Consider the following 25,804-nt stretch of genomic DNA (forward strand, 5'->3'; position numbering starts at 1 on the left):
TCGCGTTCGAGGCTAAGGGCAGCGGATGAGAAAAATAAAATTGACTAGGTGTGCATATCGAAGCTATCTGTAAATTAAGCAGCGCGCTTATGCACCAAATCGGAGGCTCCACTGTTCTGGTCTCAGCTGTGCTGGGCCCCTCGAACGGGTGCTCAGGACCTGTTGTCACGTTGAGCGGCGAAAAGAAGCAAAGACCATGTGTTCACTTAGCACGGCAATGAGGAGGTTTCTGCTAGCCCGAAAGTCGTCTGATATGAGTTCCCTGTGTACGTCAAAGGTTGACTCGCTCCACCATCTCCTGCCATGTCGAGCCAGAGCCAGAGCCAGGCGTCCACGACGCCACTAACAGCGGCCATGGCACTTATCATGGAAACGCCGGCGTCTGTGCGCGAGGAAATGTGGCACCAACAGCTGTCCTTCTACGTCACCCTCGCCTTCTATGTGCCGGCCCTGTTCGACTTTTGCAACACGTTACCGCGGGAAATTTCAGAGATCTACATTCCGGAGATGTGGATCGCAGTAAAGAAGAGGAAACTGCCCTCTGTGGCCATTGTCGGCCTTGTCGTCACGCGTCTCATCACTGTTCCCACCATCGTCAGTACCCTTGCTTATCAGACACAGCCATCGAGCTGCCAGGCCAGCCTGCGCATGGCTCTCGTCGGTGTCGGCATTGCCTCGAGCTGTTGCGAGGCGATATTCATCGCTCGGACACTGGCGATCCAGAACAAGAGCAAGATCCTGCGAATCCTGCTCTGGTTAAATTGGCTTGGCATTACAGTCTCGTACTTTGCTTCAAACGCATCCATCACCGTGGACCAGTGGGTACACTAAGTGTCGTGACACTTGCTTGTACACTTGCTGATCAGTCCTCCAGGTTGCCTGCTCCACCCGCAAACAACCCGTACCTGGGTACCTGCCATCACCTCGCACACATCTCGCGCTGGATCCCCCTGCCATCGCTCTGGATGGCCGCGCTCGACCTGTTCGTCTTCTGTATAACAGTCTACCACGGCATCACCCTGCATCTCTATCACCTGGACCCTTCGAGAGTGTCGAGGATCACCAAGTTGCTCTACCGAGATGCTGGAATTTTTTTTATCTTCTCGTTTCTCGCTCACATTGTCGAGGCAGTTTGGCTGATCACCCATGCGGACGACACCGCATACATGGGCCTTATATACCCTCTGTGAGTCGACCCGCCTCTTTCACCGGTTTCCAAGAGCGTCTGCTAAGCTGCAACGAACCACGCGCAGCCACGCATTTGCTCCCCTCGTCCTCGGCCCGCGCGTCGTCGTAAACTTGCGACTCCTAGTTGTGCGCATCGAAGGCCGGGACAGCGAAAAATACGAGCTTCCTGTTCGTGGACGGAGCTTCTCCAATGCATCCACGATTGTCGCAGAACTTGAACCGGCGAGTCAAGCGCCTGGCGCACCCATTCTCCCGCTCAATTACAGAGCCCATGACACGCAACAGCAACAGCAGCAGCAGCATCGTAAGGCAAGCTCACAATATCCACCGAGCTCATCGCAAGCGGGCCGCTCTGCAGCAGGCTCGCGCTCGTCAAAGTCGCCACGCCCACGCCGGCCGGCCAGTACAATGAGCAGGACCAGCACCATTGACTCATGCCTATCGCAAGATGACAATGATGCGATGGAAGAGCTCTCTGGAGCCGACGCAACTGTCTCTCCGCTTCTGTCATCTCAGTCCCCTTCGCCTTCCCCTCGTTCAAACACTCCTTCTGCTTCATCAACGGCGGCGCCACAGAATACAAGACGCACCGCAGTCAAGAACGCACCGCACATCCCACCAACCCTTACGCCACCATCTACGCTATTGCCGGTCGAGAGCGGCGATCAGAGCCACGATGCGTCAACCTTGTCGGTCCGCTCGCACGCTTCGAAGCGATCGCGTCCGTCAGATACTGGATCGTACGATGCAGCCGATCAGGAGCACAGAGGAAGCCAGGACCAGGGCGCCGAGACCGAAAGCACATTCCAACCTCTTGTCCCTCCTCCCCCCCAATGGACCATATCCTCATCGCATTACTTTACACCACCCCCTCAGTGGACCGTGTCGCACGACGTCTAGCTGGAGGTGGTGCGGTGGCTACATGGTTTCTTTGTCATGTGTATTCTTTGTCCGGCGAGTTAGGATTGATGTAGAAGTAGACAAAAAGCTCTCTCTCAGTGCAGCTGCTCTTCATTCACGTTTTTGGGTTTAGAAACGTTCCATTTTCCCACTTTCTCCTTTTGGCTAGCCTGGAAGCATTCAGATCTTTCTTCTTCCATCGACGTCGCTGCCCACACCTGACGCTGTCCTCGTCGTGTCAGAATTCTCTTTACGCTGTCTTAAAGTCAACCAGGAGTAATTGTGTCCTGCATCTTTCACTCCATACTTAGGTCCAAATGCTCCCACTTTCGATTTGCACCGCATCTGGGCGGCATGAGTTCTGCCTTGTTTTCACAGCAGATGGTTGAGGGGAGCCTTCAGAGGTGCCCTGCGAATCTAGCAGCTGAGATATGCTCTGCAGTGCAGACCGGGTGGTCGAAACGAAACGAGGACAGCGGAGGCAACGTGGATTCCACTGCCACCGGGAGTATGTGCAATTTTGCGCCATTCGTTAATTAATGAGAAGTAATACGACGACAGTGGAGAAAATTGATGCAGAGACAGCGGACTCGATGAGCCAGTCGGCTTCGCAATATTGCCCCAGAGGCGCAATTGCGAAGAAGAAAAGAGAAATGAAAGAATAGAAAGACAATCGAAGCATATTTACGCCGTGCTTGCATAGTGCTAGCCCGGTGAGACGTTAGGCGGCCCCCCCTTCTTCTTATTTTTATTTTCTTATGAATCGAATCATGAGCGACACTTTTCAGCACAGCCGCGCACAACCAATAATTTTGACGAGCACGGGCGCTATAAAATATAAATAGGACATGAGTGGGCGACCGCATGGTCGAACAACCGCGAGGTCGGACAAAGAATGCTTCGTCGAAACCATTTATCGAAAAATATAAAGACAGGACCAAGAGCTCGCATCTCCCTCCGTCAGACCATCTTCAGACCAATTCCTCAATCACAGCGAAACCCTTCAGAATGATGCTCCAGGGCTTCTTTTGGGTCAGCACTCTCTTGACTCTGCTGGCTAGCGCCAACGCTCAGCCCCTGTCATCGTCGATCAGCAGCCTTGTCAAGAGGCTGGATGACATTCCACTGGCCAATGCGACATAACCGATCGTCATGCATTCTCATATAGCACTCGATTCTGCTGAAACCGAGTGCGATCGTAGTCATTATAACTTTGTTGTCACCGTCAACGCAGATGTCGACATCCTTCATAATACCACCTACCGTTTCCTCGTTGGACAAGCTCGCCATGGACCTCAAGGTAAGCGATGATGGCGAAAAACTGACAAAAACTGAACTCCTGACCTAGTTTTAAAAAAGGCACTTTTCTTGATGGCTCCAAGGTCTTCCTCGATCGCTCTTATTTGGCCTCTCAGAACACAGGCTACAGACCATCCGTGGCCAGTGATCCTTCTTCCAACTTTACTTTCATCGCTTTCAACATGTACAACGACATGCAGACCGGCGAGCTTCTGAAAAACCCGTGGGTGCTCAGCACCGAAAATAACACCCAGGGTACCATTGTGCCCGGAGAGTTCACGGCCGTGGTAAGTGCAGCGCTTGTGTTTTTTGGCAAAGCTCCTGCTCAACACTTTCGCAGCTTTACATCAACCGACCGGAGTTCATTCCCAATGGCACTGCCGATCAGATGCCCGAGCCCGTCTGGAAGACTTTCACGCCCGGATCGCAAAATGGCTACAATTGCACACGTGCTCTCACGAACACAACGAGCCTCTCGGCTGCAGAGTCTACCGACGGGATCAGCGGGGCCAACGTGGTCAACGGTGCCTTCACTAGGAGCGCTGCTCACGGTCTCGGCGTGTCTTTTGCTCTCGTTGCTGCGGGAACAATACTGCTTTAGGCTCGCAACCGCATTGTGCGCGCGGTCGATTTACATATTCTTAGCTCTTCAAACAAAGGGTCGCAGAGCTCTCGGAAAATTTACTCACCTCATTCTACTTCATCACGATCCCGAGCTAGACCCTCTTGTCTCCAGACCTGATCTTTTCCTATGTCATGTTGAAATTCTCGTATTTGAGTTCAAAGGAACGTTCAAGGACAGCCATCAAAGAAGGAAGTTCGAGATACAGACTTCGATTATGTGCAGGAGCAATCGTTCTGCACATGCCCTCGGAAAGCGAAGTCAGCGCAAAAGAATTCCCAAACTGCTTTTTCGAGCTGAACGCCCCCCCGTCGCAAATACAGGTCACCTCAAAAAGCCTAGCACCAAGCTCCTCAGGAAACCACAAACCTTCATAGCGAGAGACGGAGACAGCTAGCAGCTTAACGAGGTCATTCGTCAGCATCTTTAGCGGACTTTTGGAGTGATTTTTGTGCAATTATAGCCTCGAATGGGGGATAAATGTCTGGCAAGTATTACTAAGGTTAATGCTTAGACCCCGGGTCTGGGGCTCATGTTTGCAGCTAAAGACATTCAGCTCCAAATTTTTTCTTGATTTATTTTGTGCAGACTTCACATCTCAAGGCATGTGCAAATTACTCTATGCTGGACATGAACGCGGACGGGTCTGAGCTCAGTGTTATGCTCGCAAAGCAGACGGAACATCAAAGATATTCATTCAGTCATCAAGGACCATTTGGAAAATCGAATTTTGAACCTCTGCACAGCCCTCAGTATTGCTTCACCCGGCTGGAAACACTGAGACAAGTACTACAAGAACACATCCGACGACAACGTAAAGCTCGTTTCAACATAGACAGTGGATCATAAAGAAATAAAGAAGTTTGTGGAAGGAGGATCTACGACTAACCTATTGGCACATGGAGCCTGCCACGCCGCCGGCAGCACCTACTGCTCCCAAAACAGCAGCTCCAGTTTCGGGCACAAAGATAGCCAGTATAGCAGTGGCTAGGTCCACGAGAGCACTTGCCAGCCCACAATTGTTTGTGCTCTTTGACGCTGGGCACGCAAACTTAAAAAATTATTGAAAAAAGGTCAGCTATTGTCTCTTTTCCTCACGAACCACGCGCTCTCACATTAACGGTCATGGTGTTGAACTTATGCGTCGTGCCATCGCCGAGCGGATCCTCCGTCAAGTTGGAATACCAGCTGGAAAGTCTTACTTCTGCTGGCACTGTCCACGCTGTCACATTAGGAGGTGCACTCATACCAAAGCGGCCAGGGAGGGGCGCCAGCGACTCGTTGCCTCCCTACACTTGATGGGAGGTTCCATGGCCTTCAGGGCAAACTCCTTGAAGATATCTGCGAGTCTGTGGTCTCGCTCTTGGACATTGGTCGAAAATTTTGCGTCGATGCCCAGCGAGCACTTTCGCACGGCCTTCTGACCTTCATCGTCCGGGCTACAGCCGCCTTTAGCTGTGTCATCGACATAGTCGCATGGCCAGTTGCCCTTGACCAGGCATTCCACATCTGTACCTCCTATTTTACAACCCCTATCCATCACGATCTGCAACATCTTCTGAGGGTTGCATACTCCAACCGGGATGTTAGCGGCGCCGTAGCTGACCAGGTACGTGTGGTTATTGTAGCCGTCAAGATGGCCCTTCGAAATCTCATGACCGCCATTGGACTCGTCTGGTGGCTGATCCGAAGGCGCGTCGTCGTCGGTGGCACGCACACGGTTTGCCGATGGTGCGTAATTGCTGGATAGGACTGGTCTGCCGCCCTGAACTTTGCAATTTGGTCCCATGTAGTGGCAAAGTTCTTCAGCGGAAGTAATGGGGCCCGTCGAATGGTTTATAGCGGCTCTTCTTTCTACGTCACGATTGTGCGGCGTACCGGGCCTTCCCGAGGTAGTTTTCATGGAAGAGAGAGGACGATACACCGAATATGCTGCCGCCTGCGACGCAAATGTGGCGATGAGGAAAGAGAAGAAAATTTTTGCATGCATCGTGGATGAAGCTCTCGGTGGTGATGTTTCTAGTATTGCTGTTTCAGCAAAGTCGACTTTAAGTGCGCAACGACCAGCGTATGCGAGGAGCGAACGGTCAAGGAGCAAAGACGGGAACAGTTGAAGAATTTTTGAGAGGGAGAGAGCCCCTACGACTCCCTTTATACCCTCTTGCTCTCCTTCAACTTTCTGCGGGATTTCAGACGGCTTTGGGCGCATAAATGTGGCCTAGAGAAAAACCGCAAGGAATCTACAGAGTCCGAATCCGTCCAACTCATGCTCTCGTCCAGTGCTAGATCAGAAGCTCGTGCTTTGGTTGCAGTCACCTTGCGATGATGCATGTGAGCACGAGGTAGCGGGATATGACTTTATTGCTCATTAGGGAAACGTGGTGTTCAACGCGGTCACAACTGTGGCGCTGACGCGAGTCGAGACTGAGTAAGGTGCGCGCGCACTCTCATCTCGTTTGTGCAAATCGTGAGGCAATTTACAAGTGGCCTCATGGACTGGTCGTGTCCTTGTGTCTCACTGCTTCTTCACTTAAAGTAGAATACCTACAGCCTCGACAAAGACGATCGGACACGCCACTCGCCATGTGATTTTCCTCAAAATTCGACATGAGGTGGAAAAGAGAAGCAGTGAAGAAAGGGGAAGAGAAACATGTTAATGAAATAAATCTGACGCCCATCGGTCTAGGGCGCAAATTCATTCGCGTACACTACCGACGTCTATAAAGCAGGCCCGCAGCTTCCATTTGACTTCCCCCTACAAGGGCCGGACCCATTCTCTTCCCATTCGCACCAACGCACTCTTGAGAAACGCAACACAACGTCTCACCTTCTCTGCTTCTGTCAAGATGTTACTCGTGAGGATTTCTTTCGCGCTGACCATGCTAGCCATGGTCACCCGTGCGAAGTACGAGGACGGCACTCCCGATGCACTTGATGACGGCATGCCGAACCACACGATGATCGAAGACTGGGACTCAAATGTGACCTGCCACGACGACCATGTGGGTATCTCTGCTTCTCTTCTTACTAGTCGATTTGCTCAACTCTTTGATGATCACAGGCCGGCTGGTCCGGTGATTGTGCCCAGCTTGACGATGCCTGGATCAAGGACCAGGACCAGCCGGGTATTGACGAGCAGAAAAACAAAATTATCTGCAAGAATCTCTGCTGCGTCGTTGCCGTGTACAGGAATGGCAGTTACAACCTCTCTGTCTCAGAGATGGCCCAGTGGGGTAACAACGCCAACTTGCATTGCAATGGTCCAAACGAACAGACGTGGATCAGTGGAAATGAGGATAATTGGAGCTCTCCACAAAATGGTACGTGGAGAATGTGCCTCATCAACAAGAATTCCGCCGACAAGTGTAAGTAGGTGGGCGGGCCGTCCAGATTCCATCCGTGTATCCTTGCTACTCTACCTTGTATGCCCAATGTTCCTTCATTTCAAAAGCTTTGGCCATTGTGGTAGGGCCGTTACCCCTCTTTCTCGCGAGAGACTGTGCGACTGAGGATTTAGCTCTACAACCAGCCCTGCCTCTCGTTAAAGTCAGGGCGTCTTCGACTGCGCGTTCGCAGACTTGACTTGTTTGCACACTGTTGCATGCAATATCCGACCAAGATGCCAGCCCGTATCCATTTATTACTTCCCGTTCATGGCCCCGCACATCCACTCGACTAGAAGCATCTATCATCTCGCAAAAAGAAACAAGAGAAAGACATGAGGGGATTCCAGGTGCAAGAATGACTGGGACCTCTACCTCTCCCTTATTCCTGCATTCGAGATGGTCCTGCCCTCGCCCTCGACGCCTTTTCCCGAAAGCTTCTCGCCATTGCCCATGGCCAACTCCGTCAACACCCTTCCCAGCTCCTGCGTAGGACTGTGGAAACACTTCATCAGGCCCGCACGCAACAGGGGAAGGAGCAACTTTTCCGTAGCCTTAAAGGCCACCGACTGCCTGTAATTTCTCCTTGCTGCCTCGTCATTGATTGCTGCCTGCTTTCCCCCATCGACTGCGGCGGGCCGGGCAGAGTAGACGCGGAGAGCTGTGCTGTAAGGCTCCCGAGACATGAGCTCGAGGAGCTCTCGCTCGGTCTGGCCCTTGACGCGGCCGAACATCATCGTGAACATGCCCGGGGTCGTCGTCGCGCCTTCGCCCGAGACGTAGACAAAGTTGACTTGCTGCGCGCCCAGCGATGTGGAAAAGGCCTCGGCAGCTTTGAGAGGGTAGATGCGCGTGATTTCGTCGTACAGCTTCTCCTCCTTGACGTCCTGCGACGAGCATCCGAGCGCCCAGACGACACCGACCTTGCCGTCGCCGTCACCAGCGTCCTTGAGTTTCGAGAGCACCTCTGTGCTGTAGCTGTTGAAGTCGGCGTGGGGCACCACGGCAATCTTGGTCTGCGTATTAGCCGTCGGGCGATCCGGGTGGCTGAGCAGCGGGATCTCGGCGCGCCGGCCTAAGATCGTCAGGCGGCTGAGCTGCTGCGCGGCGGCAGACGTCGGCGGCAGCGAGAGGATGTGGTGCAGCACGGCAGACCCCACGAGGCCCGTCGCACCGGTGAGGATGAGATGCATTGAGCGTTCGTTGACCCTATTGAGATGGTAATTTTGAGGGATGGGCCCGTGGTCAATAATGCTCTCCTTGTTTTATGTAGTAACGCGTACTGTGACTGCTCAGCACGGACCAATGGCTGCAAGGTGATCGAATCAGGTTCCTCTCGCGCGCAGTGTCCCGACCTTATCTGGCTAAGACTGAGCTCGGAATAATGCTTCCTTTTGGCGCTAGCGCGCTCACCAGGCGGCCGGTGTTCTTCCTCTATTGGAAGCCTCTCATCGACTTTTGCTCTTGATCGCGATGACCATGCCGCAAGCATCTCCCATATGCCTGCCGAAAAGGGAGGGAAAGGATAGCTTGTGTCATAGAAGCCGTTCCTGTGAAGACATGTGTCCATCGAATCGAATGTCCGCAAGCCACGCTAGTGCGTGGGCCTGTTCCAGGCCTCGGAGGCCTCGGATCTCCGCACGGACGAATCGAGCTACTCAAATTTCACAGAGATAGATTCTTCGTTCGCTTCTTCTTCTTCTTCTTCTTCTTCTTCTTCTTCTTCCACCTGCCTCAACTTTATGTTGGGGCGCCGATCATGAAGCGCTTCCTCAAGACGGTCGGCCTCACTGTACTGGCCACCGTCATTGCCATCCTAGCAATTGGCGGCTGCGTCGCCTGGAATTTCTTCCTCCACGAGCAAGGTCGCGCCCCTGCCGACTACCATGCCAGTGCCAGGTCGTCGGATGGTGGAGTTGGCCCTCTCCTCAACAGAGACACCGTGTTCGACGTCTTTGGCAAGCTCAGCATCGATGCGGGCGACGACGACGACCGTGTGACGACGCTCTATGACGGGCCCGTCTTTTCCAACGCAACGCTGTCCAAACGAAGCCTGTTTACGCGTGTGCCCGTCAAACTGCCGCTGCGCAAAGACGTCCTCTCGGGCGAAGCCAGCCTCGTCGCCTCGTTCTATGTCCTGCCAAGACTTCCTCCAACACATACATGGAGAAGCACACACGAGGCGCTGGCGCAGTGCACCCCGCTTGCCGGCTTCGCGGCCAACGTCAAGCGCGCCTCGTCGAGCGAGAGCGACGTGCTGACAATGAAGGACGCTGCGGGCCGTGTCACGCTCGCAAAGCGTTCCCGCGTCATCTTGTCCGAGGACACATCACGGTACGACCTGGCCAAGTACCGCGAGACGTTTGGTGCTCTCGTCGAGGGTCCCGCGGGCAACAACTCGGAGAGCAAGCCACTCGAGGCACAGTCGCTGTCGATGTTCTGCGGTGGGCGGGCATCAAAGTGGCTGGATCCCTTTCGTGTCTACCACGACTTCTCGGTCGGAGTAGGGACGGAGGAGGAGGAAGTTGCACTATATGCGACCAAGCCCTATGTGGGCAAGTACAGCGCCGGGCCAATGGATCTCGTTAGGCTGCAAGACGTGGCGCGGGCTGGGCACGATGTGTATGCGTACGACTGGAACATCAAGCTCGATGTTCTCCCACCCGTCCAGCTCGACTGGGCCACGTCGTCGGACAACTGCTCGTCGACTGCGATGCTCCGCCAGGCCTCCCTCTCTCCCAACAGCAGTACGGACCTCGTCACTGCGCAGGAGAGCTACGAGTTCTACGCCGGCTTCACTGGCGACGCGCACTTCCCCACCTCGAAGCCGCTCGCGTCAATCGCCTACCTGGCCTTCATCACCGTCGTGCGCCGGATCGAGTGGCCCATGGAGCTCCTCTACTGGTGCATCAAGCGGTCCGACACGCGCGGCCTCTCTCCCCTCGCACTCGTCCTCTCGCTCTGCACCGACGTCGCTGTCCTCATCCTCGACTGGCGCACCACCAGACCCTCCCTTTTCGCAGTGCTTCTCCTTGCACTCCGACTGCTGGCACTCTGGAGGGCAAGGCGACAGCGACGGGTCGTGCCCCTCCGCTACGCACTGGCCTTTTTCACTTTCTACTTCTTCCTCGCTCGGTCCGAGCTTGCGCTGATACCTGCCTCATCGCCCTCGCTGACGATCGTCGAGGATGCCCCACTACCGCAAGCACTCCTCTCAGCCGCGGGCACGACGACGACGTTTGTCCTCCTCCTCGCCAATGCTGCACAGGGGACCTTTGCGGGCACCTCTCGATGGTCCCGCCTCTCCGTCACGCTCATCTCGCTTGCCCATCTCGTCTACGCCCACTCCGAAGTAATAGGCGGGCACAAGTACAAGCACGCCGCCTACGACGCCGCGTCGGCGCTGCATTTGGGCCTCGGCACCGCGCTCGTCATTCAAGGATTTATCCTCTATGAGCCTGTCTGACTTCCTTTCCCCGTGACACGCACAAGGCCAGAGGGGATTGGCCAGTGCAAGGTCCTCCCAACATCGGCATTCCTATACTTCCGTGCCGACTGGACACTATCGGCCAGGCTGCTCTCTCTCTCTCTCTTGTATCATAGCGGTTCGAACATCAAGGTAATGTGTACTGTACAGTAGGCAAATGGAGTGTCATCGTCGGCAACATAATCGCACAATCCGATCGACCGAAGAAAAGCCGCCGCGGACGGCATGCTCGGACAGCGGAGCGGGCAAGATCGGAACTATACTCAGAGACGTGTGTTCTCTCTTGAGGGCGAAGCAGGGTGCGATAGGTGGGCGCCTGTCGAGGAGAGGATGTGAACGAAACCGCCGGACGGAAAGAGCCGAGAGAAGGCGCGGAAAGAGCCGACGTCAGTATTGAAGTGCGAGATCTCGAAATTGCACCCTCCTCCACCTGCCGCATGGTAAGGATCAGGGAGCATATATAAGGAAGGATGCTGGGCTAGGAAGGACGGGGATGGCAGGGCGAGCGAGCCAAGCAACAATGCCGGCACACCAGGTTGTAGTTGACAGCTGGGACAAGGCCCTCGATGGCGTGGAAGCGGGCCAGTCGATTGCCTTTGGTGGCTTCGGTCTGAGCGGGGTGCCCATCGACGCCATCCACCAGATCCGCCGCCGGCGCTCGCTGAAGGACATCACCGCCGTCAGCACCGAGAGTGGCATCAGCGACTTTGGCCTGGGCCTGCTCATCGAAAGCGGACAGATCAGACGCCAGATGTGAGTTGGTGCATGCGAGACCGAGACCTTTCAACGCTGACCAAGCCGTCTCGCCAGCTGCTCCTTTGTCGGGCGATGCAAGGTCATGGAGAGGGCATATCTCGACGGCCACCTCGAGCTCGAGTGGAGACCGCAAGGGTCGCTCGCCGAGGCTCTGCGTGCGGGCGCGGCCGGCATGCCTGGCATCTATACGCCGACGGGGGCCAACACCTGGAGTGCGTATCCTTCCACATCTCTCTCTTTCTCCCTGAGCTGACTCTCGACTCTCTTTCTTCAAGTCGAAAGCGGCGAGGTGCCGATGAAGTACGACAGTAAAGGAAATGTGGCAAAATACTGCCCCAAACGCGAGACGAAGATGTTCAACGGCCGCAAGTTTCTCTGGGAGACGGCCATCACACCCGACGTGGCCTTTGTCAAGGCCAAGGTGGCTGACCGGCTCGGCAACTGCCGATTCGCCACGACGGCGCGCAACTTCAACGTCGTCATGGCCCAGGCTACGAGCCTGACGATCGTCGAGGCTGAGCGCATCGTCGACATCGGCGAGCTGGCCCCCGACGACATCCATCTCAACGGCATGTACGTCGACCGGGTGATCCAGGCCGAGAGGCGCGAGCCCGTGTACGAGCGCCTCGTCTTTGCCGACGAGCAAGGCCAGGGCAGCTTCGACGAGGCCAGGCACCTCATCTGCCAGCGCGCCGCCCAGGAGTTTGCCGATGGCATGTACGTCAACCTGGGCGTGGGTATGCCCACCGAGGCGGCCGCGCTGGCCAAGACGGACGTGCACATCCAGACTGAAAACGGCCTCGTGGGCGTGGGCGGCCTGCCGCGCAGGGGCGAGCAGGACCCGGACCTGATTGACGCGGGAAAGGCGTGCATCCGGTACCGCCCCGGGGCCGCTGCCTTTGACTCGGCCGAGAGCTTTCTTCAGATCCGCGGCGGCCATCTGTCGCTGTCGATGCTGGGCGCCTACGAGGTGTCGCAGTACGGCGACCTGTCGAACTGGATCATACCGGGGAAAAAGGTGTCGGGCATGGGAGGTGCCATGGATCTCGTCTCCAACCCACTGCATACACGCATCATCGTGCTGACCAAGCACAACCAGAAGGGGAGCAACAAGAGCAAGATCGTCGGGCAGTGCTCGCTGCCCCTCACGGGCGCCCGCTGCGTGTCGAGAATCATCACGGAAAAGGCCGTCTTCGACGTCGACCCACGCGAGGGTCTCACACTTGTCGAGATGGCAAGGGGCCTCACGGTAGACAAGCTCAGGGCGCAGACCTCGGCGCCGTTCAAGGTGGCTACAGATCTGAAGGAGATCCAGACGGAGCCCGCACGGCCCACTTCGAAGCTGTGACGAGGCTGTTCGCACGCAATTGACATATTCTAGACATCCGCTTTATCCGAAGAATCCCTGCAGGCCGGCCGTCGATCCAAGGCAAAAACCGACGTGAACCCCGCATTTTTAGCGTGTCCTGATTTAGCTACTGTTGCTGCTACACACTAGCTACTTCTGTGTAGGGTCTTTTCGTGTCATAGAATTTGTTGTGGGGAAGGGAATGGGAGAAGGGGTGGATGACCCAGGAGGGAGAGGCCATCTCACTCCGACTTTATGACCCTCACCCCTTCGCCATCCCATCTGCCAGCATGAATCCCATCTCCTGGTTCTTTCGCGGCTTCATTGCCGCGCTCATCACTGTCGGCATTGTGCTGATCAAGACGCCCATCTGGTTCTGGGACATTGCCACGCGACCGCGCCCCACCAAAGAGTACCCCAATGGCCTCCAGATCTACTTTACCTACCTCGCCCGCACCTTTCTGCGCCAGTGCGCCATCTATAAGGCGCAGCCCAACCCCAGCACGCGGCAGCCGAGCAAGCTCCGCGACCGCCTCCTCTGCCGCCACTTCACCTGGATCGAGCCGGCTCCTCTGTCGTCGAGGGAGCACGAAGAGAAGCGCACGACTGCCGCGACAGGCTTTGACGATTCGCCGCTCCCCGTCGCCCTTGATGTGGCGGAGTCAAAGAAGAAGACGGCGGCGCTCTGGTACCTCAACCCAAAGGAGCCCGGTGACATTCCGACCAAGGAGCAGCGCAGGCAGAGCCGTGTCGTCCTCTACTTTCGTGAGTGTTGCGTGTCCCTTTTCACTGCGCTGCGTCGATGGACTGATCTTTTCGTCCCATAAAGACGGCGGCGCATACATCACCCTCGAGGCCGGCGACATGTTCATGGGCCTGACACTGGCGCGCATGCAGGCAAAGTACGTCGAGGTCGACGTCCTCTGTGAGTTGGCGTGGTACCCGGGGGGGCATGAGAAGCAGTGCCTGAAATACAAAATCATACAGCCGTCAACTACCGCTTGGCGCCCGGATCAAAGTACCCATCGCAGCTGTATGAGGCCTTTTCGGCCTGGAGACACCTGCGCGAGATGGGCTACGAGAGCATCTTTCTCGGCGGCGATTCTGCCGGCGGCAACCTGGCCTTGACGCTGTGGCGCTACCTCGACCAGGTCGCAAACGACAGCCAGGCTGTCGAGGGCATCATCCTACATTCGGTGAGTGTGCTACGGCCACCTTCTTGAGAAGGCACGCATCCTGACGATGCACAGCCCTGGGTGGACTGGAACGGCCTGACACGCGCCTCGCTCAACGAGAGGTCGCCCCACTGCGCCGTCACTTACACCTTTGGCATCGAGGGCGTCAAGTCGATGCAGAACAACGGTCTGCCCAAGATGACCGACGGCTGGGCCAGCCCCATCTACTGGACCGACAACATCCTGTCGCGCTTGCCGCCCATGTTTGTCAATACCGCAGGCATCGGTGAGCAAGTTCCCTTCCCTATTTGCAGTAGCGAAACGAACTAATTGAGGCCGGCAAACCAGAGGCGCTTCGGGAGGAGAACGAAATGTTTGTCGCAGCAGCCAAGAGTGCCGGGGCAAAGGTGACACACATCATCACGGTCAGTGTCCCTTGGCGTTTCAGAGACGCCTACTCAGCTTCCCTGACGATTTGTTCATTCGCTCAACAGGAGGGCATGCCCCACGACTTTACCGCCCAGTGGTGGTTTGCCGGCGCCGTCCGCAGGCTGTTTCTGCAGACGCATACCTGGATCGACGGCGTCAAGATGGTCGGAGAGGCCTAGCTGTTTTGTCCCCACTCGCTCGAATCAGTGTGTGAATTACAAAATTGCGCATGATGAGCTCTTCGACACCAATGCAAGAAATGCCAAGAGTCCATGGACAGACGGCGTGAATTATGTGACAATGACGGCAGACACCCTTTAGCTAGCTAGTTGTATGAAAGAAAGAAGAGAGAGTGTTACAGGGGCGAGAGGGGCATCTCGCCTCTCTTGCCTCGTGGCGACAGCGGCACAAGCGCTGGCGGCGGCGACGGCCACCTGTCTACCTCCCCGCGCGCCTCGCTGTCCCTCCAGCGCTGCAGCTTGGCCACGAGGCCGCTGAGCCGGAGCGGCTTCGTGTGCCATTCGTCGACGCCCGCCTCCTGGCCCCGCAGCTTGTCAGCCTCGGAGCTGAGGGCGGTGACGGCAATGATTGTATGCGCCTCGTTGGGCCGGCCCCACGCCTCCTGCAGCCGCCGCATGGCCTGACAGGCTTCGAAGCCATTCATGATGGGCATGTTGATGTCAAGCAGTACCACGCGGGGCCGGTGGCGCTCAAACAGATCCACCGCCTGGCGGCCGTCCTTGGCCTCGATGTATTCGAGGCCAGCACGCCGCAGCAGCGTCGTGAGGATCTTGGCGTTCAGCGGATTGTCCTCGACGACGAGGACGAGGAGCGAGCGTGCCAACGACGACGACGAGGGCGGCATGGACGACGACGACGACGACGACGACGAGTAGGCCACGCGGGGCTTCTTGAGCGCCGGATGGTGCCGCGCATCCGTGACCTCCTTGACGGCCGTGAGCCTCGGCGACGGGCTGACCGAGGCGTGGCAGATGGCATCGAAGCGGCGCAGGTGCGCAAATGTCAGGGGCCGCGGCAGGACGTGGACGTTGCCCAGGCCGCCGTCGTCGCCACTGCCGCCGCACGCGGCCCGGAGCTGGTCGAGGAAGCCCTGCTCCTCGGCCGAGACGTCCTGGTAGGCCAGGGGCATGTAGACGACGCGGACGGGCGACACGGCAATCGTCTGGCGGCCCTCGATGATGCGCCTGCGCATGGCCTCGGGCTTGACGTCGGCGAGGACGATGATGTTGGCGCTGCCGAGGTCGTCGGTGACGTGGCTGCGCAGGCCAAACTGGCTCACGAGTCGGTCGCGGAGGAGCGCAAGCGAGTAGGAGTCAAAGTCGGCAAAGTGCACCTTGGCCGACGACGAGTGCGACGAGGGCGTCGAGCCCGTCGAGGCCGAGTCGCTCCCACGCCGCTTGCTCCACGCGTCCTTGGTGGACTTGGAGCCATCGAGCAAGCGCGGCGTAAAGGGAATCGAGACGATGAACTTGGAGCCCTGGCCTTCGGTCGACTGGGCATAGATGCGGCCGCCCTGCTGGGCCACCAGGCTCCGGCACACGCTCAGCGACAGGCCCACGCCGTCGCTCTCGGCGCGCTCCTTGGCAAAGGGCTGGAACAGGCGGCTGTCGACAAAGTCGCGCGCCATGCCCCGGCCCGTGTCCGACACAATCAGCTCCAGCTTCTGCACCGTCGAGGGCGAGTCGATCTTGAGCGCGCGCCGGTGCACGGCGACGCTGATCAGGCCCGTCTCGGTGGCCTGCATGGCATTGAGGACGAGCTTCCAGGCGACGCGCTTCACCACCTCGAGGTCCATGCGCACGTCGGCCACGCTCCACTCGAGCGGGTCCTGGTGGAGGTAGTTGGTCGAGAAGATGAGCTCGGGCAGCGGTGGTGGGGACAGGGATGGCCGCCGTGACTGCTTGAATATGGCAAACGCCATCAGCATCTAAAATTTGCACCGGCAGCGTCCATCAAGACACGACACCCACCATGCATTCACGACGGAACAGAGACCAGGCCTGGTTGACTGTTGAGGAGATGACGGCGCAGACCGTGTCCCACGTGATCGTCGTCACGCTCGTGGGACCCTGGGCGGCGGCCTTGACCTGCTCAGAGCCCATGACCAGGCTCGGCTTCTTGCCCTCGACCATGAGGCTAAAGTCGACGAGGTCGTCGACGATGGTGCTCAGCTTGTCGGCCGAGAGGGCGACGGAGTCGACGAGCTCGCACAGCTCCTCGCGCAGCGCAGCACTCACGGCGGCAGCCCCCTCGCCGGCGGCGGCGGCCTGCTCGAGCGAGTGGCCGAGCGCATAGCGCGCCGTCTCGTTGACGCCCAGGATGGCGTGGACGGGCGTGCGGAGCTCGTGCTGGACGCGCTGGATAAAGTGGCTCTGCGCCACGTCGCGCTCCTCGGCACGCGCGCGCACGACCGAGTAGATGAGGCAAGCGCCGACCTGCTCGAGAAAGATGCCGTGGTACGGCCGCGGGTCGAAGCCGTCGGCAAGTAGCACCACGACGACCGACGCGGGTTGCGAGTCGGCCTCCATGATGGCGGCGCACATCAGGCCCCGGTCCTGGCCGAGGCCCAGCATCTTGCGCAGGCTCGAGGGCGCGTCAAAGTCGTCGCCGCCGCCCTCGCCGTCAAAGGGCCCCACCTCGATGTACGCCCTGGAGTCGCGGCCCGAGTTGCGGCTCGCGGCCAGGTAGCGTGCCAGAGCCGGCCGCACGCGGTCGCCAGGCATCGAGACGAGCGCCTGGGCATCGGGGCCATGGCTGCCGAGCACGGCGACGGCCCCACCAGTGGTCGGAAAGGAGCAGACGACCTGGGACGAGGGGGCAGGCACAAACGACTCAAAGGTCAGCAGGTCGTCGCTTGGCGATGAGGAAAGTATGTCGTCCATTGCGTCGTCGCCCTCGGCGGCCCCATCTGCTTCTGTCTCTTCGTCGTCCTCCTGCATCTCTATGAGGGCATCGGTCGTGCGGTCGAGCTGCCGCTCCATGGCCATCGTCGACAGCAGCTCCTGCGAGGAGCGGGACCGGCGGTGTCGGGGCATGCGCCCGTCGCCGCCATTTTGCTCTGTCAGCGGCGACGTGGGTAGCGAGCCTGCCGACGACGAGGGGTCGACGACAGACGTCGAGGCCGTCGACATCCGGCTCCTCGCCGAGCGCGTGTTGCTTGACGTCTTGGAAGCCGTCCCTCCGCCTCCGCCGCGGAACAGACGAAGGTCCGAGACATCGAGGATGACGCAGCTGCTCGATGCAAAGAGCTCGCAGACGTGCCGCGCGCCCTTTTCAAAGATATTGGCATCGTGTGACGGCTCGTCGAGCCGCTCGTCCTGGATGTCGCGGCAGAGATCGATGATGAGACGCTGGCCGAGCTGCTCCTCTCTGCGCTGCTCCTCGGCCTCGTCGTCGAGAAAGGCGCGTGCGACGAGGGGTGCGAGGCGCTGCAGCTGGGTGCTCAGCCGCGCCGTCTGCTGCTCATCGACGCCCAGGGCGACGACGAGACCGTCTGCAGTCTCGCCGTGGGCCTTGGCGCTCGCATTGGCGATGAGACAGGCGGATTCAAGCTGGGTCACACCCAGGGCCCGCCGGAGGATCTCGGCGCCGTCTCTGGCGTCGTCCCACCGGCTCACGACGCCCCGCGGCGTCAGCGAGAAGAAGCCAACGGCCTCGTTTGGCAGGTAGCGTACCGCAGCGCAGCCGAGCGTGTCGCGCGCATAGTCGAGCACCTCGCCGAGCCCAGAGGGCGAGCCGTCGTCGTTGGTGTTGGCCCTCTCGGCGTCATGCATGGAGCGATGAGATCTTGGCCGTGTTCCCTGGGCCCTGTGATCTTTCCGTCCTACACGCCCGCTCTTGCCTTGGTCGAGTGTGGTATGTGTGATGAAAGGCAGCTCTCCGATAGGCCCGGATTGCAGAGTTTCTGATACGGGCCCGGCTTCTAGGCGGGCAAATCCTTGGCCCTGCGCACGCTACCCGCTGCTGATGAAGCAGGCAGGGTCCGACGAGAACCGCAAGCCTCTTTTTTCCCTTTAGACTAATTTTCCTTTTTCTCTTTTGTAAGGGCTCCCCACCCTCTTCCAAAGGCCGTGATCATTCCTTTGCATCTCTCTTTCGCGACAGAGTCTGGACCCATAGTCTAAAATTCTTGATAGATGAAGATGCTTCGACTAATTTCACATGCGTTTGTTCTCGCCGACGCGTCGATGGCTGTACAACTTGCACCCGGATCAAGACTCTTTTCCACTTTGTTAAAAGGCAAGTCTGTATCTAAATCGACCATGCTGAAGTGGAAATAAGCACCTGAAGCTATCGCCCCTGCTCAAAGCGTTGCTTTTAAAAGGCTGGGGCTATTGAGAGCATTCGGGCTGAACCTTTGTCTTTGTGCCTTTCGGTGTGAGCGTTCGAGCCCCAAGGATGTGCCATCACGGGTGCTGATCGTATTTGGTATAGGGAGAACAGAAGTGAGCGTGCACGATGAACGTAATACCAGACCAAGCAGGTGTCGCAGTGGCCCAAGCCCGGCACATTCGGCCTATCCTATCTGAAGTCATCCTTCCAGCTGCCTTCCTTCTGCCAGCTCGCCGTGCGACGTGGTGATCATGGTCTACAGCTCGCCTGACTCAGAAGTTTCGAGGCGCACAGCTACGGCGGCTGCACCTCGAAGCAGGATGTGCATCGTCGTACATTGTTGTATTGCTCCGAATACAATCTCCACAAAGTCAATCAAAGGTTTCCTGTTGCTGAGAACGCCCTAAAATTGCATGAATCTTTGGCATCGCGCGTCGATAAAGTTGAACGATCCTTTTGTTTCCGCCTCCAGCTGCATGTGTTGCAAGGCATGGTGCGGTCCAAACCAAAGCGGACGCATGCAAGACTGACTTGCCAGACGTGTAAGGAACGCAAAAGGCGATGCGAGCTACCAGACACACACTTCGCCGAGGCAGAGGCTGACAGAACACAGGCACTGCCGCCGAGCAAGGCCTGTCATCGCTGTCGCACGCTCCAAATCGACTGCTTTCTCCGGTCCAACTCCGGACATGGAAGCTATACACCACCAATCACGAGTAGGAGAGTGCCGGATTCCTTGACCATCTCTTCTCTGCTCGGCGCACAGTCATATTCAAACGATGTGCGATCAGGTGCATCAGACGCCAGTGCAGATGAGCAGAGGCGACCAAGTGCGCAAAGGATCTCTGCTGCCAACCCAGAGCCGATATCTGGCACGTTTGTGGGTGCAGATAGTCGGTCACGAAGTAGGGAAGGGCCAGTGAGAGACACCCCTCAGGTTGATGAAACCAACGGGCAGGAGCGCGACTCCAGCGATGCCATGGTCATACTCTTGCGGAACACAAGCGCAACGGCATCGTCCCTCTCTCACGATCTGATGGGTCACCCTTACGCGACGCTGAACTGGTTGGTCCACGCACGGCAATTTACGGTCACTTCTGGTGTCGCCGTCGTTCCCAGAGAGCGTGGGGATCTCGAAAACATCCTCGAAGTAATTGACGAAGGACTAGTGAAGCGTCTCAAGACACGGTGCGTTGTCAGTGCTGTCTGCTGTTCTCTTGACTTCTGCTGATGATCGCCTTGACAAAGATTGGAGCAAGTGGCCATGATTCATGATAGCATCCCTCGGCCTGCAAGGATCCGGCAGCTATACATCGCCAACCCGACCGCCTCCTCTCGCCTGCTACTGTCGCTACTTTGTTTCGCAGCCCTCCTGCAGCGTTCGCCAAAGCTACCGCTAGACGAGGAACTTATGGAGCTCAAGCGACAGGCCTTGTGCTCCCTCATCACAGCAGACATACCGACTGTTATGGCGACTGCTCGAATGGAAGCGACGACGATTCACGCGCTTACCCTGCTCGGCACGGTCGATCCGCTTGGTCTGTTGCAAGACACAACCCAAGTTCTCCATACGGCACGGGCCAATGGGTCTGCAACTACCAATGTCTCGGGGGTAACAGAAGCGAGTGGGCGGATTGACTCCCTACCGACGGACCCGCCTCGTGCACATACCATGCTGGCGTCGATGCTGCTGCAACGTTTGCCGAAAGCGAATCTGGGAGGCCCAGAGGGGATCCCTTCGACCGAGTTCATCGATCTGGAGCTCAACGAACTCTTGCTCACCGTCGGCGATCGCATTGTCCAGCCTTGCGCTCTGGACCTTTCTGATCTTGGTCTTCTTCCACTCATCGAAGGCTATCACAATCCGTGGACGTACTTCTCCGAGAGTCGAGAAGAAGACCTACGTAGACTTGGCGAAGTCTTGCTCAAGTATCGTCTCGCGATCCTACAGGTCTCCGTCCGCGCGGTCCAATCATTCGGTGTCCACGTCGAGAGATGCTGTGAACATATGCGGACAGATCGACAAGCCGAAGCGGACTGGCCGGTAAGAATGAAGGAAGATCTGGACCAGGCGAGCAACATGATGGAAGATTTGCAGAACGCCTGCGAGCTGAGCATGACATCGCCTATGGCCGCCGAGATCCGCGAAAGCCAAGAGATGTTCAAGCTGTGCAAAATGGAGCAGAACAACCTCCGGGGCTGCCTATTCGTCTTCTTTTTTCGTGCTGCGCTCTGGCCATTTGTCGAGCCAAATGGGCTTGCTCCGAGAGCATCACCGTTTGCTACTTCTGCGATGGTGATGGAGCAATGCGCCATACGGAGCGACACAGCCGGCAACGGTGATGAAGCAGCTCGCCGTGCCGCACACGAACACGGTCTCAATCAGCAACGAGTGGTCAGCCTGATCATCGAGGTGGCAAGAAGGAAGGAGGTTCCAAGCGTGATGACCGAGGATGTAGCGTCACGTACTCGCGAAATGGTCAGTCGCTTTGTAACAGTGCGAATGGAGTGTGCCGAAACAACGCTGGCCACGTTTGCCGACGGTGTTCAGTCAGGTCACGAAAGCGCGCCCTTTCTTGGATGGGCGCCACAGCCATTGCTCTGCACTCTCTTGGTGGATGCAGCCAAGGTTCTAATGGAGGCACAGGTGACCACTTGTGCACACATAGGCCAGGAAGTCGGTCGGTCGTCTGTATGGAGCTTTCTCATGCGTCGAGCAGCAGGTGCCCTCGACTCTTACGCAACCTCGCTGCCTAGGAGATCGTCAAGGGAAAGCACAACCGACAAATCAAGACTCCTAGGATCTCTGCCGTCGATTTCCAGTGCAGCAATCCGTGATATGGACGCCGTCGCTTTGCGAGCTCAGAATGCTGTAAGGCAGAAAAGACTGCTCTCAAGGAAGTCCTACGATGGTCTCACACCCTCAACAACATCATCGACGAGCGACAGTCGACCACCTGAAGACCTTGCACCAGGGGCCGCGCCGGACTTTAGGGCCAGTCGTGAAACTTGGCAGCCAGCGGTCCCTGACTCTGCAGCCTCTTCAGCCAGCAGCAGGCAGGATATCTGGCCACGATACGGACCAGAAAGCACTGAGAATAGTCTTCGTGCCTCTGCTGCCGCTTTTGGCTTTCCGGAGCCAAAGGGCGGCACGATGCACGGTGATAACCTTGCGCAAAGCTGGGCTCAAGATCCATTTGGTCAACTCTTTGCCGCTTGGAATGATGTCCCGTGGGATCAAGCTCTCGGTTAAGGAAAACGATCAAGGGGAGGAAAGATGCGGTAGCGATTGCTTACCTCTTTCGTGAAACGCAAACCATTGTCTATTTGTACTAGTAAATGTAGGGCAACCGAGCCACCAAGCGCTTCGAATGCACACCATCACAAAGCAAATTTACGCCGAGCAGCTGAGCAGCTGAAATTGGCCCCAAGCATCTAAAGATCAATCGATTCAAAGTCAAAGTCAAGAAAAAGGTACATGCACGAGAAGGAGACCAAGCCGGTTAACAAGCGATTTGATGTGTGTATGCGGAGACTACCTCGTCAAAGGGTAGAGAGCAAAAAGCTAAGGTTGGGCATCACCAGCGCTGTTTAAGGTTCGAGGATTTCGATGTGTCGCCTTGGTAGACGGGCAAGTCGTCAGCTCGATTGTGCATCTCGCTGTTGCTGCTTTCTGGTCGAGCCCGATGATACTGAGGCTGCTGTTGGTACATTTCGGCCTGTGCCGCATTCTGAGGGCAGAAAGGACAGCTGCAAAGAGCGTGTGGAGGCACCTGTCTAGCTGCAGCATAGGCAGGGTAGGGCTGCGCGGCTTGATTGGCTTGCTGATTGTTGTTCATCGAGTCGGTCAGCATCTTGACTGCATACAGTCCCATGCCTCCCTTGACGCCCGTTTTGATGAGACCCATTTTGCGCAAAAGTAAGTTTTTCTCTTGTCCGGTGGTGTGAAGAAGGTATGCCAGTGCCTGGAAATGGGATTTGGGTGGATTGGGTGGCTTTAGACGCTTTGATGCTGCCTTTTTTATACCTTTTGATAGTTCACGACGAACATCTGGTGTGGAAAGTGCTAGAGGGAGAGTCCACATTCCGAGCGCAGTAGGGCTCCTGCATGTGCACCGCCTTCTCCATGACCATCGCTCGCGGGCAAGTGTTTCGACGGATCATGCAGATCTTCCGCCGGAGGTAGAAAACTGAATTCGGCGCTCCGAGCTTCCGGCGGGTTTGACTATGTGGCCTTTCCGCTTCAAACATTCAAATTTAAAATACACATTTTTCTAAGGCGGAAGCGACGTAAGGCGGAAAGGAGTTTCCGGCGGAAGCGATAACAGGCACGACGCGCCCATGTTTGACGTGCGTGCAGTTGCGCCAAAGAACTTCTCAAGGGGGGCAGGAACACGCCGAGGACACGAAGAATTCAGCAAGACTCTGGTTCTTAGAAGGTGTCAGCCCGACCTTTCATCAGGGAAGTCTGAAGATTATAAAAGGGGCCTTCTTTCCCCCCAAAAATGTGTAAGGCAGCCTCTACTCCCCCTACATCCTCTCCCTCCCTCCTCTTCCTACACCTTCTCCACACATCCTCTCTTCGACATCAGTCTCGAGCAACTTGGCAAAGATGATTTCATCCGACAGCGCAACGGAAGGCCTCCTGGCCTCCAACCAACATATCTCGTTTGCAAGCTCGGTGGCCTTTGCTATCATCTATGGGCTCGTCTTCCTGTGGCTAGCTTTCAAGACTGCCCGTTCTGTTGGACATCGGTTTGGACTACGTTGCATCTTGCTGCTGTGTCTCCGTGAGTTCTCTTGAGGGTCCAGAAGCCAAAAAAGGGGCATTGCTGATGCCGACTCCGAAACGCAACAGTACGATTGGGATCATTCGCATTGCGAGCAGTCGAGTCCCGCAGCACAGAGAGTCAGTCTGACAGTGGTGTCCAGCTTGCTGCTGCACTGCTGCTCCTTGCCGGCTATCTATTTTTTGTCGAAGGAGTCATGAGCTTCGTAACAGTATGGTACGTCTGTCTTAATCTCGGTTATTCATTGGCACAAATGTGAAACTAAAGTCTCACAACAGGTGCCTGCAAATGCGGGGGATCGAGCTGGATGGAAGTCGTATGCTCGCAGTCCACTTGTTGCAGCATGCCATCGTGGCAGGTGTCTCTGGCATCGGCATTGCAGGAGCTATTATCATTACAAACGCCAAAGATCTGTCCGACCTCAACACGGCCAAGAACCTTAGGATCGCTTCCGGCGCCCTTTTCGCCGTCATTGCAGTGGCTCTAATCATGATCACCGCAGTCGTTGCATGTGCTCACGCAGCGCAGAAGGGACAGGACAACTCGGGACAAGTCAGCGCAGGCGCGCCTCAAGTGGGACGAGCAAGCGCCTTCCTAATCACGTTGGAAGTATGTTTGGTGGTGGAAGCCATCTACAGGATCTGGTCTTCCGCAACGAGCAAGGGCTTCATCGTGGAAAACACTGCCATCGCCGTTCTCATCTTCCTGCCCGAAATGGTCGCCTTGCTTTGCATTTCGGTCGTCGACTTTACAAAGATGCTCCAGCCACGTCTGCTTTGCCAGAAAACTGATTCCCTCGTGTAGATGACCATGTGCAAGTTGCTCTGTCGGAAAGTGAACCTTCGTCTACTGTTCCTGGCCCAAATCGAATGAATTGCCGTAGCCTGCGTTGAGATGGTCGATGGGGTCTGTAGTAAAAGTAGCGGCGACATCGACGCCTTGCGCTTGCTGTGCCATAACAGGACCTCTAAGCGCTTCGGGCAGGAGGAGCGCCATGCGCTGGCGGTACCAGGGTGCAAAGTGGATCATGGCAAGCATGATGCGCACCTCGTCGGTCCGGTTGGGCATACCCGCGTGCCAGAGCCGCAGATCGCGGATGAGAATCGAGCCTGGGGTGGGAGTGGGAGAAGTCACGTCAGCTCATCTTACCGCTTAATCTGGCATGCTCTTGCTCTTGCTCTTCACATGCCGCACCTTTCTTGAACGTGGGCTGCAGCGGCGGCGAGACGCGCCTCCTCGCTGCGAGGAGTCCTTCGAGGATGCGACCCGATGCTCGCTCTCCGTGGGCACCCTCCTGGTCGGCAACAGTCGTGCCACGGTGGCTCCCCAGCCAGACTTCTAGTCGAGTGTTATCACAGGACGAGCAGAGGTTCAGCAGCAGCGTGGTCTGGAACTCGCGGCCTGCTCACCTGTCGACCCGTTGGCCGGCTCCATGTCGACGAGCCCGACATTGACGACGGCAGCAAAGGGGATCTGCCGGAGACGATGAGCAGGGAATGGTCCAGCAACAGGAACACCAGGGCAAGCGCTCTCACCTGGGGATGGTCGAAGTCTGCGTCGCAGTGCACCGGCTGACCGTGTTCGGCGCGTACAGCTGCGTTGGAGGAGATGAAAGACAGCGTCGGCCTGCCGCCAAGAAACGCGCTGGTGAGCTGCGCTGCAATGGGGTTGAAGAAGATGGAGGGGTGGAAGGACACGACCTCGTACGGTGGACTCTGTTGCAGGTTGCCGAGGTTGTAGTTGAACGGTCCCTCATCGCCGCGATCGACGAGGATGCGTGTGTCGCGGACCATGCGCGCATTGAGCGTGTCAATGGCATCCCCATCAACGACGTCCTTAACAGCCACGATGCCATCTCGATGCAGTGCTTCGAGTGCGGCCTGGACATGGCGCTGGTTTAGTCGCCCGTGCCTCTTCTCCTGGCCGTCGGGCTTGATGGACGTGATGGTATTGGCCGCCATGTGAAGCCCCTGACAGCCGGCCGCGGAGAGTCTCAAGCGACAGACAGAAAGGTGAGCGCGAGCAGCACTTGCAAGTAGAGCATGCATCGTAAAGTAGGATACCCTTTCCTGTA

At 57.1% G+C, this 25,804-nt stretch overlaps 12 protein-coding genes across 12 annotated transcripts; 7 read left to right on the forward strand and 5 right to left on the reverse strand.

The window, feature by feature from the left end:
* Positions 1-303: 303 nt before the first annotated feature.
* Positions 304-2,088, forward strand: FA10DRAFT_288654 (hypothetical protein; the record flags this gene model as incomplete). The annotated part of the gene is made up of 3 exons (XM_025524218.1): positions 304-818; positions 875-1,186; positions 1,254-2,088. 3 exons carry the CDS (start codon positions 304-306, stop codon positions 2,086-2,088), a joined length of 1,662 nt encoding a protein of 553 aa, XP_025375159.1.
* An 878-nt stretch (positions 2,089-2,966) lies between these two features.
* FA10DRAFT_181215 (hypothetical protein) lies at positions 2,967-4,158 on the forward strand. The gene is made up of 3 exons (XM_025518297.1): positions 2,967-3,388; positions 3,448-3,674; positions 3,728-4,158. Exons 1-3 carry the CDS (start codon positions 3,241-3,243, stop codon positions 3,986-3,988), a joined length of 636 nt encoding a protein of 211 aa, XP_025375160.1. The 5' UTR covers positions 2,967-3,240; the 3' UTR covers positions 3,989-4,158.
* Positions 4,159-4,898: 740 nt separating this feature from the next.
* Positions 4,899-5,798, reverse strand: FA10DRAFT_288656 (hypothetical protein; the record flags this gene model as incomplete). The annotated part of the gene is made up of 3 exons (XM_025524219.1): positions 4,899-5,060; positions 5,125-5,231; positions 5,303-5,798. 3 exons carry the CDS (start codon positions 5,796-5,798, stop codon positions 4,899-4,901), a joined length of 765 nt encoding a protein of 254 aa, XP_025375161.1.
* A 1,090-nt stretch (positions 5,799-6,888) lies between these two features.
* Positions 6,889-7,382, forward strand: FA10DRAFT_288657 (hypothetical protein; the record flags this gene model as incomplete). Its single annotated transcript, XM_025524220.1, has 2 exons — positions 6,889-7,011; positions 7,071-7,382. The coding sequence occupies 2 exons, from the start codon at positions 6,889-6,891 to the stop codon at positions 7,380-7,382; spliced, it is 435 nt and encodes a 144-aa protein (XP_025375162.1).
* On the reverse strand, positions 7,268-8,897 carry FA10DRAFT_269223 (hypothetical protein). Its single transcript, XM_025522669.1, has one exon. The coding sequence runs from the start codon at positions 8,583-8,585 to the stop codon at positions 7,764-7,766; it is 822 nt and encodes a 273-aa protein (XP_025375163.1). The 5' UTR covers positions 8,586-8,897; the 3' UTR covers positions 7,268-7,763.
* Positions 8,898-9,151: 254 nt separating this feature from the next.
* On the forward strand, positions 9,152-10,858 carry FA10DRAFT_288659 (hypothetical protein; the record flags this gene model as incomplete). Its single annotated transcript, XM_025524221.1, has 1 exon — positions 9,152-10,858. The coding sequence occupies one exon, from the start codon at positions 9,152-9,154 to the stop codon at positions 10,856-10,858; it is 1,707 nt and encodes a 568-aa protein (XP_025375164.1).
* A 257-nt stretch (positions 10,859-11,115) lies between these two features.
* FA10DRAFT_181232 (3-oxoacid CoA-transferase) lies at positions 11,116-13,092 on the forward strand. Its single transcript, XM_025518298.1, has 3 exons — positions 11,116-11,632; positions 11,690-11,847; positions 11,911-13,092. Exons 1-3 carry the CDS (start codon positions 11,373-11,375, stop codon positions 12,981-12,983), a joined length of 1,491 nt encoding a protein of 496 aa, XP_025375165.1. The 5' UTR covers positions 11,116-11,372; the 3' UTR covers positions 12,984-13,092.
* A 181-nt stretch (positions 13,093-13,273) lies between these two features.
* FA10DRAFT_288661 (alpha/beta-hydrolase) lies at positions 13,274-14,766 on the forward strand (the record flags this gene model as incomplete). Its single annotated transcript, XM_025524222.1, has 6 exons — positions 13,274-13,748; positions 13,813-13,908; positions 13,971-14,179; positions 14,234-14,444; positions 14,507-14,583; positions 14,653-14,766. The coding sequence occupies 6 exons, from the start codon at positions 13,274-13,276 to the stop codon at positions 14,764-14,766; spliced, it is 1,182 nt and encodes a 393-aa protein (XP_025375166.1).
* A 284-nt stretch (positions 14,767-15,050) lies between these two features.
* FA10DRAFT_218400 (putative response regulator recevier domain protein) lies at positions 15,051-15,419 on the reverse strand (the record flags this gene model as incomplete). The annotated part of the gene is made up of 1 exon (XM_025518524.1): positions 15,051-15,419. A coding segment is annotated over one exon (369 nt), but the record flags the coding sequence as incomplete, so codon positions are not given.
* Positions 15,420-19,393: 3,974 nt separating this feature from the next.
* Positions 19,394-22,329, forward strand: FA10DRAFT_269226 (hypothetical protein). The gene is made up of 2 exons (XM_025522670.1): positions 19,394-20,128; positions 20,189-22,329. The coding sequence occupies exons 1-2, from the start codon at positions 19,431-19,433 to the stop codon at positions 22,191-22,193; spliced, it is 2,703 nt and encodes a 900-aa protein (XP_025375168.1). The 5' UTR covers positions 19,394-19,430; the 3' UTR covers positions 22,194-22,329.
* Positions 22,330-22,518: 189 nt separating this feature from the next.
* FA10DRAFT_288664 (hypothetical protein) lies at positions 22,519-22,848 on the reverse strand (the record flags this gene model as incomplete). The annotated part of the gene is made up of 1 exon (XM_025524223.1): positions 22,519-22,848. One exon carries the CDS (start codon positions 22,846-22,848, stop codon positions 22,519-22,521), a length of 330 nt encoding a protein of 109 aa, XP_025375169.1.
* Positions 22,849-24,576: 1,728 nt separating this feature from the next.
* Positions 24,577-25,691, reverse strand: FA10DRAFT_288665 (hypothetical protein; the record flags this gene model as incomplete). Its single annotated transcript, XM_025524224.1, has 4 exons — positions 24,577-24,839; positions 24,925-25,068; positions 25,140-25,203; positions 25,266-25,691. 4 exons carry the CDS (start codon positions 25,689-25,691, stop codon positions 24,577-24,579), a joined length of 897 nt encoding a protein of 298 aa, XP_025375170.1.
* Between the last annotated feature and the right edge of the window lie 113 nt (positions 25,692-25,804).

The sequence above is a fragment of the Acaromyces ingoldii genome, assembly GCF_003144295.1.
Source record: "Acaromyces ingoldii strain MCA 4198 unplaced genomic scaffold FA10scaffold_6, whole genome shotgun sequence".
NCBI lineage: Eukaryota > Fungi > Basidiomycota > Exobasidiomycetes > Exobasidiales > Cryptobasidiaceae > Acaromyces > Acaromyces ingoldii.

Bases quoted from the DNA above. Each gene is read 5' to 3' on its own strand.
- FA10DRAFT_181215 (XM_025518297.1), top strand. From the start codon at position 3,241: ATGCATTCTCATATAGCACTCGATTCTGCTGAAACCGAGTGCGATCGT. The intron at 3,389-3,447 runs GTAAGCGATGAT...GTTTTAAAAAAG, and splicing joins AGCTCGCCATGGACCTCAAG to GCACTTTTCTTGATGGCTCC. The intron at 3,675-3,727 runs GTAAGTGCAGCG...ACACTTTCGCAG, and splicing joins CCGGAGAGTTCACGGCCGTG to CTTTACATCAACCGACCGGA.
- FA10DRAFT_269223 (XM_025522669.1), bottom strand. From the start codon at position 8,585: ATGCATCTCATCCTCACCGGTGCGACGGGCCTCGTGGGGTCTGCCGTG.
- FA10DRAFT_181232 (XM_025518298.1), top strand. From the start codon at position 11,373: ATGGCAGGGCGAGCGAGCCAAGCAACAATGCCGGCACACCAGGTTGTA. The intron at 11,633-11,689 runs GTGAGTTGGTGC...CCGTCTCGCCAG, and splicing joins GGACAGATCAGACGCCAGAT to CTGCTCCTTTGTCGGGCGAT. The intron at 11,848-11,910 runs GTGCGTATCCTT...TCTTTCTTCAAG, and splicing joins GACGGGGGCCAACACCTGGA to TCGAAAGCGGCGAGGTGCCG.
- FA10DRAFT_269226 (XM_025522670.1), top strand. From the start codon at position 19,431: ATGGTGCGGTCCAAACCAAAGCGGACGCATGCAAGACTGACTTGCCAG. The intron at 20,129-20,188 runs GTGCGTTGTCAG...GCCTTGACAAAG, and splicing joins GTGAAGCGTCTCAAGACACG to ATTGGAGCAAGTGGCCATGA.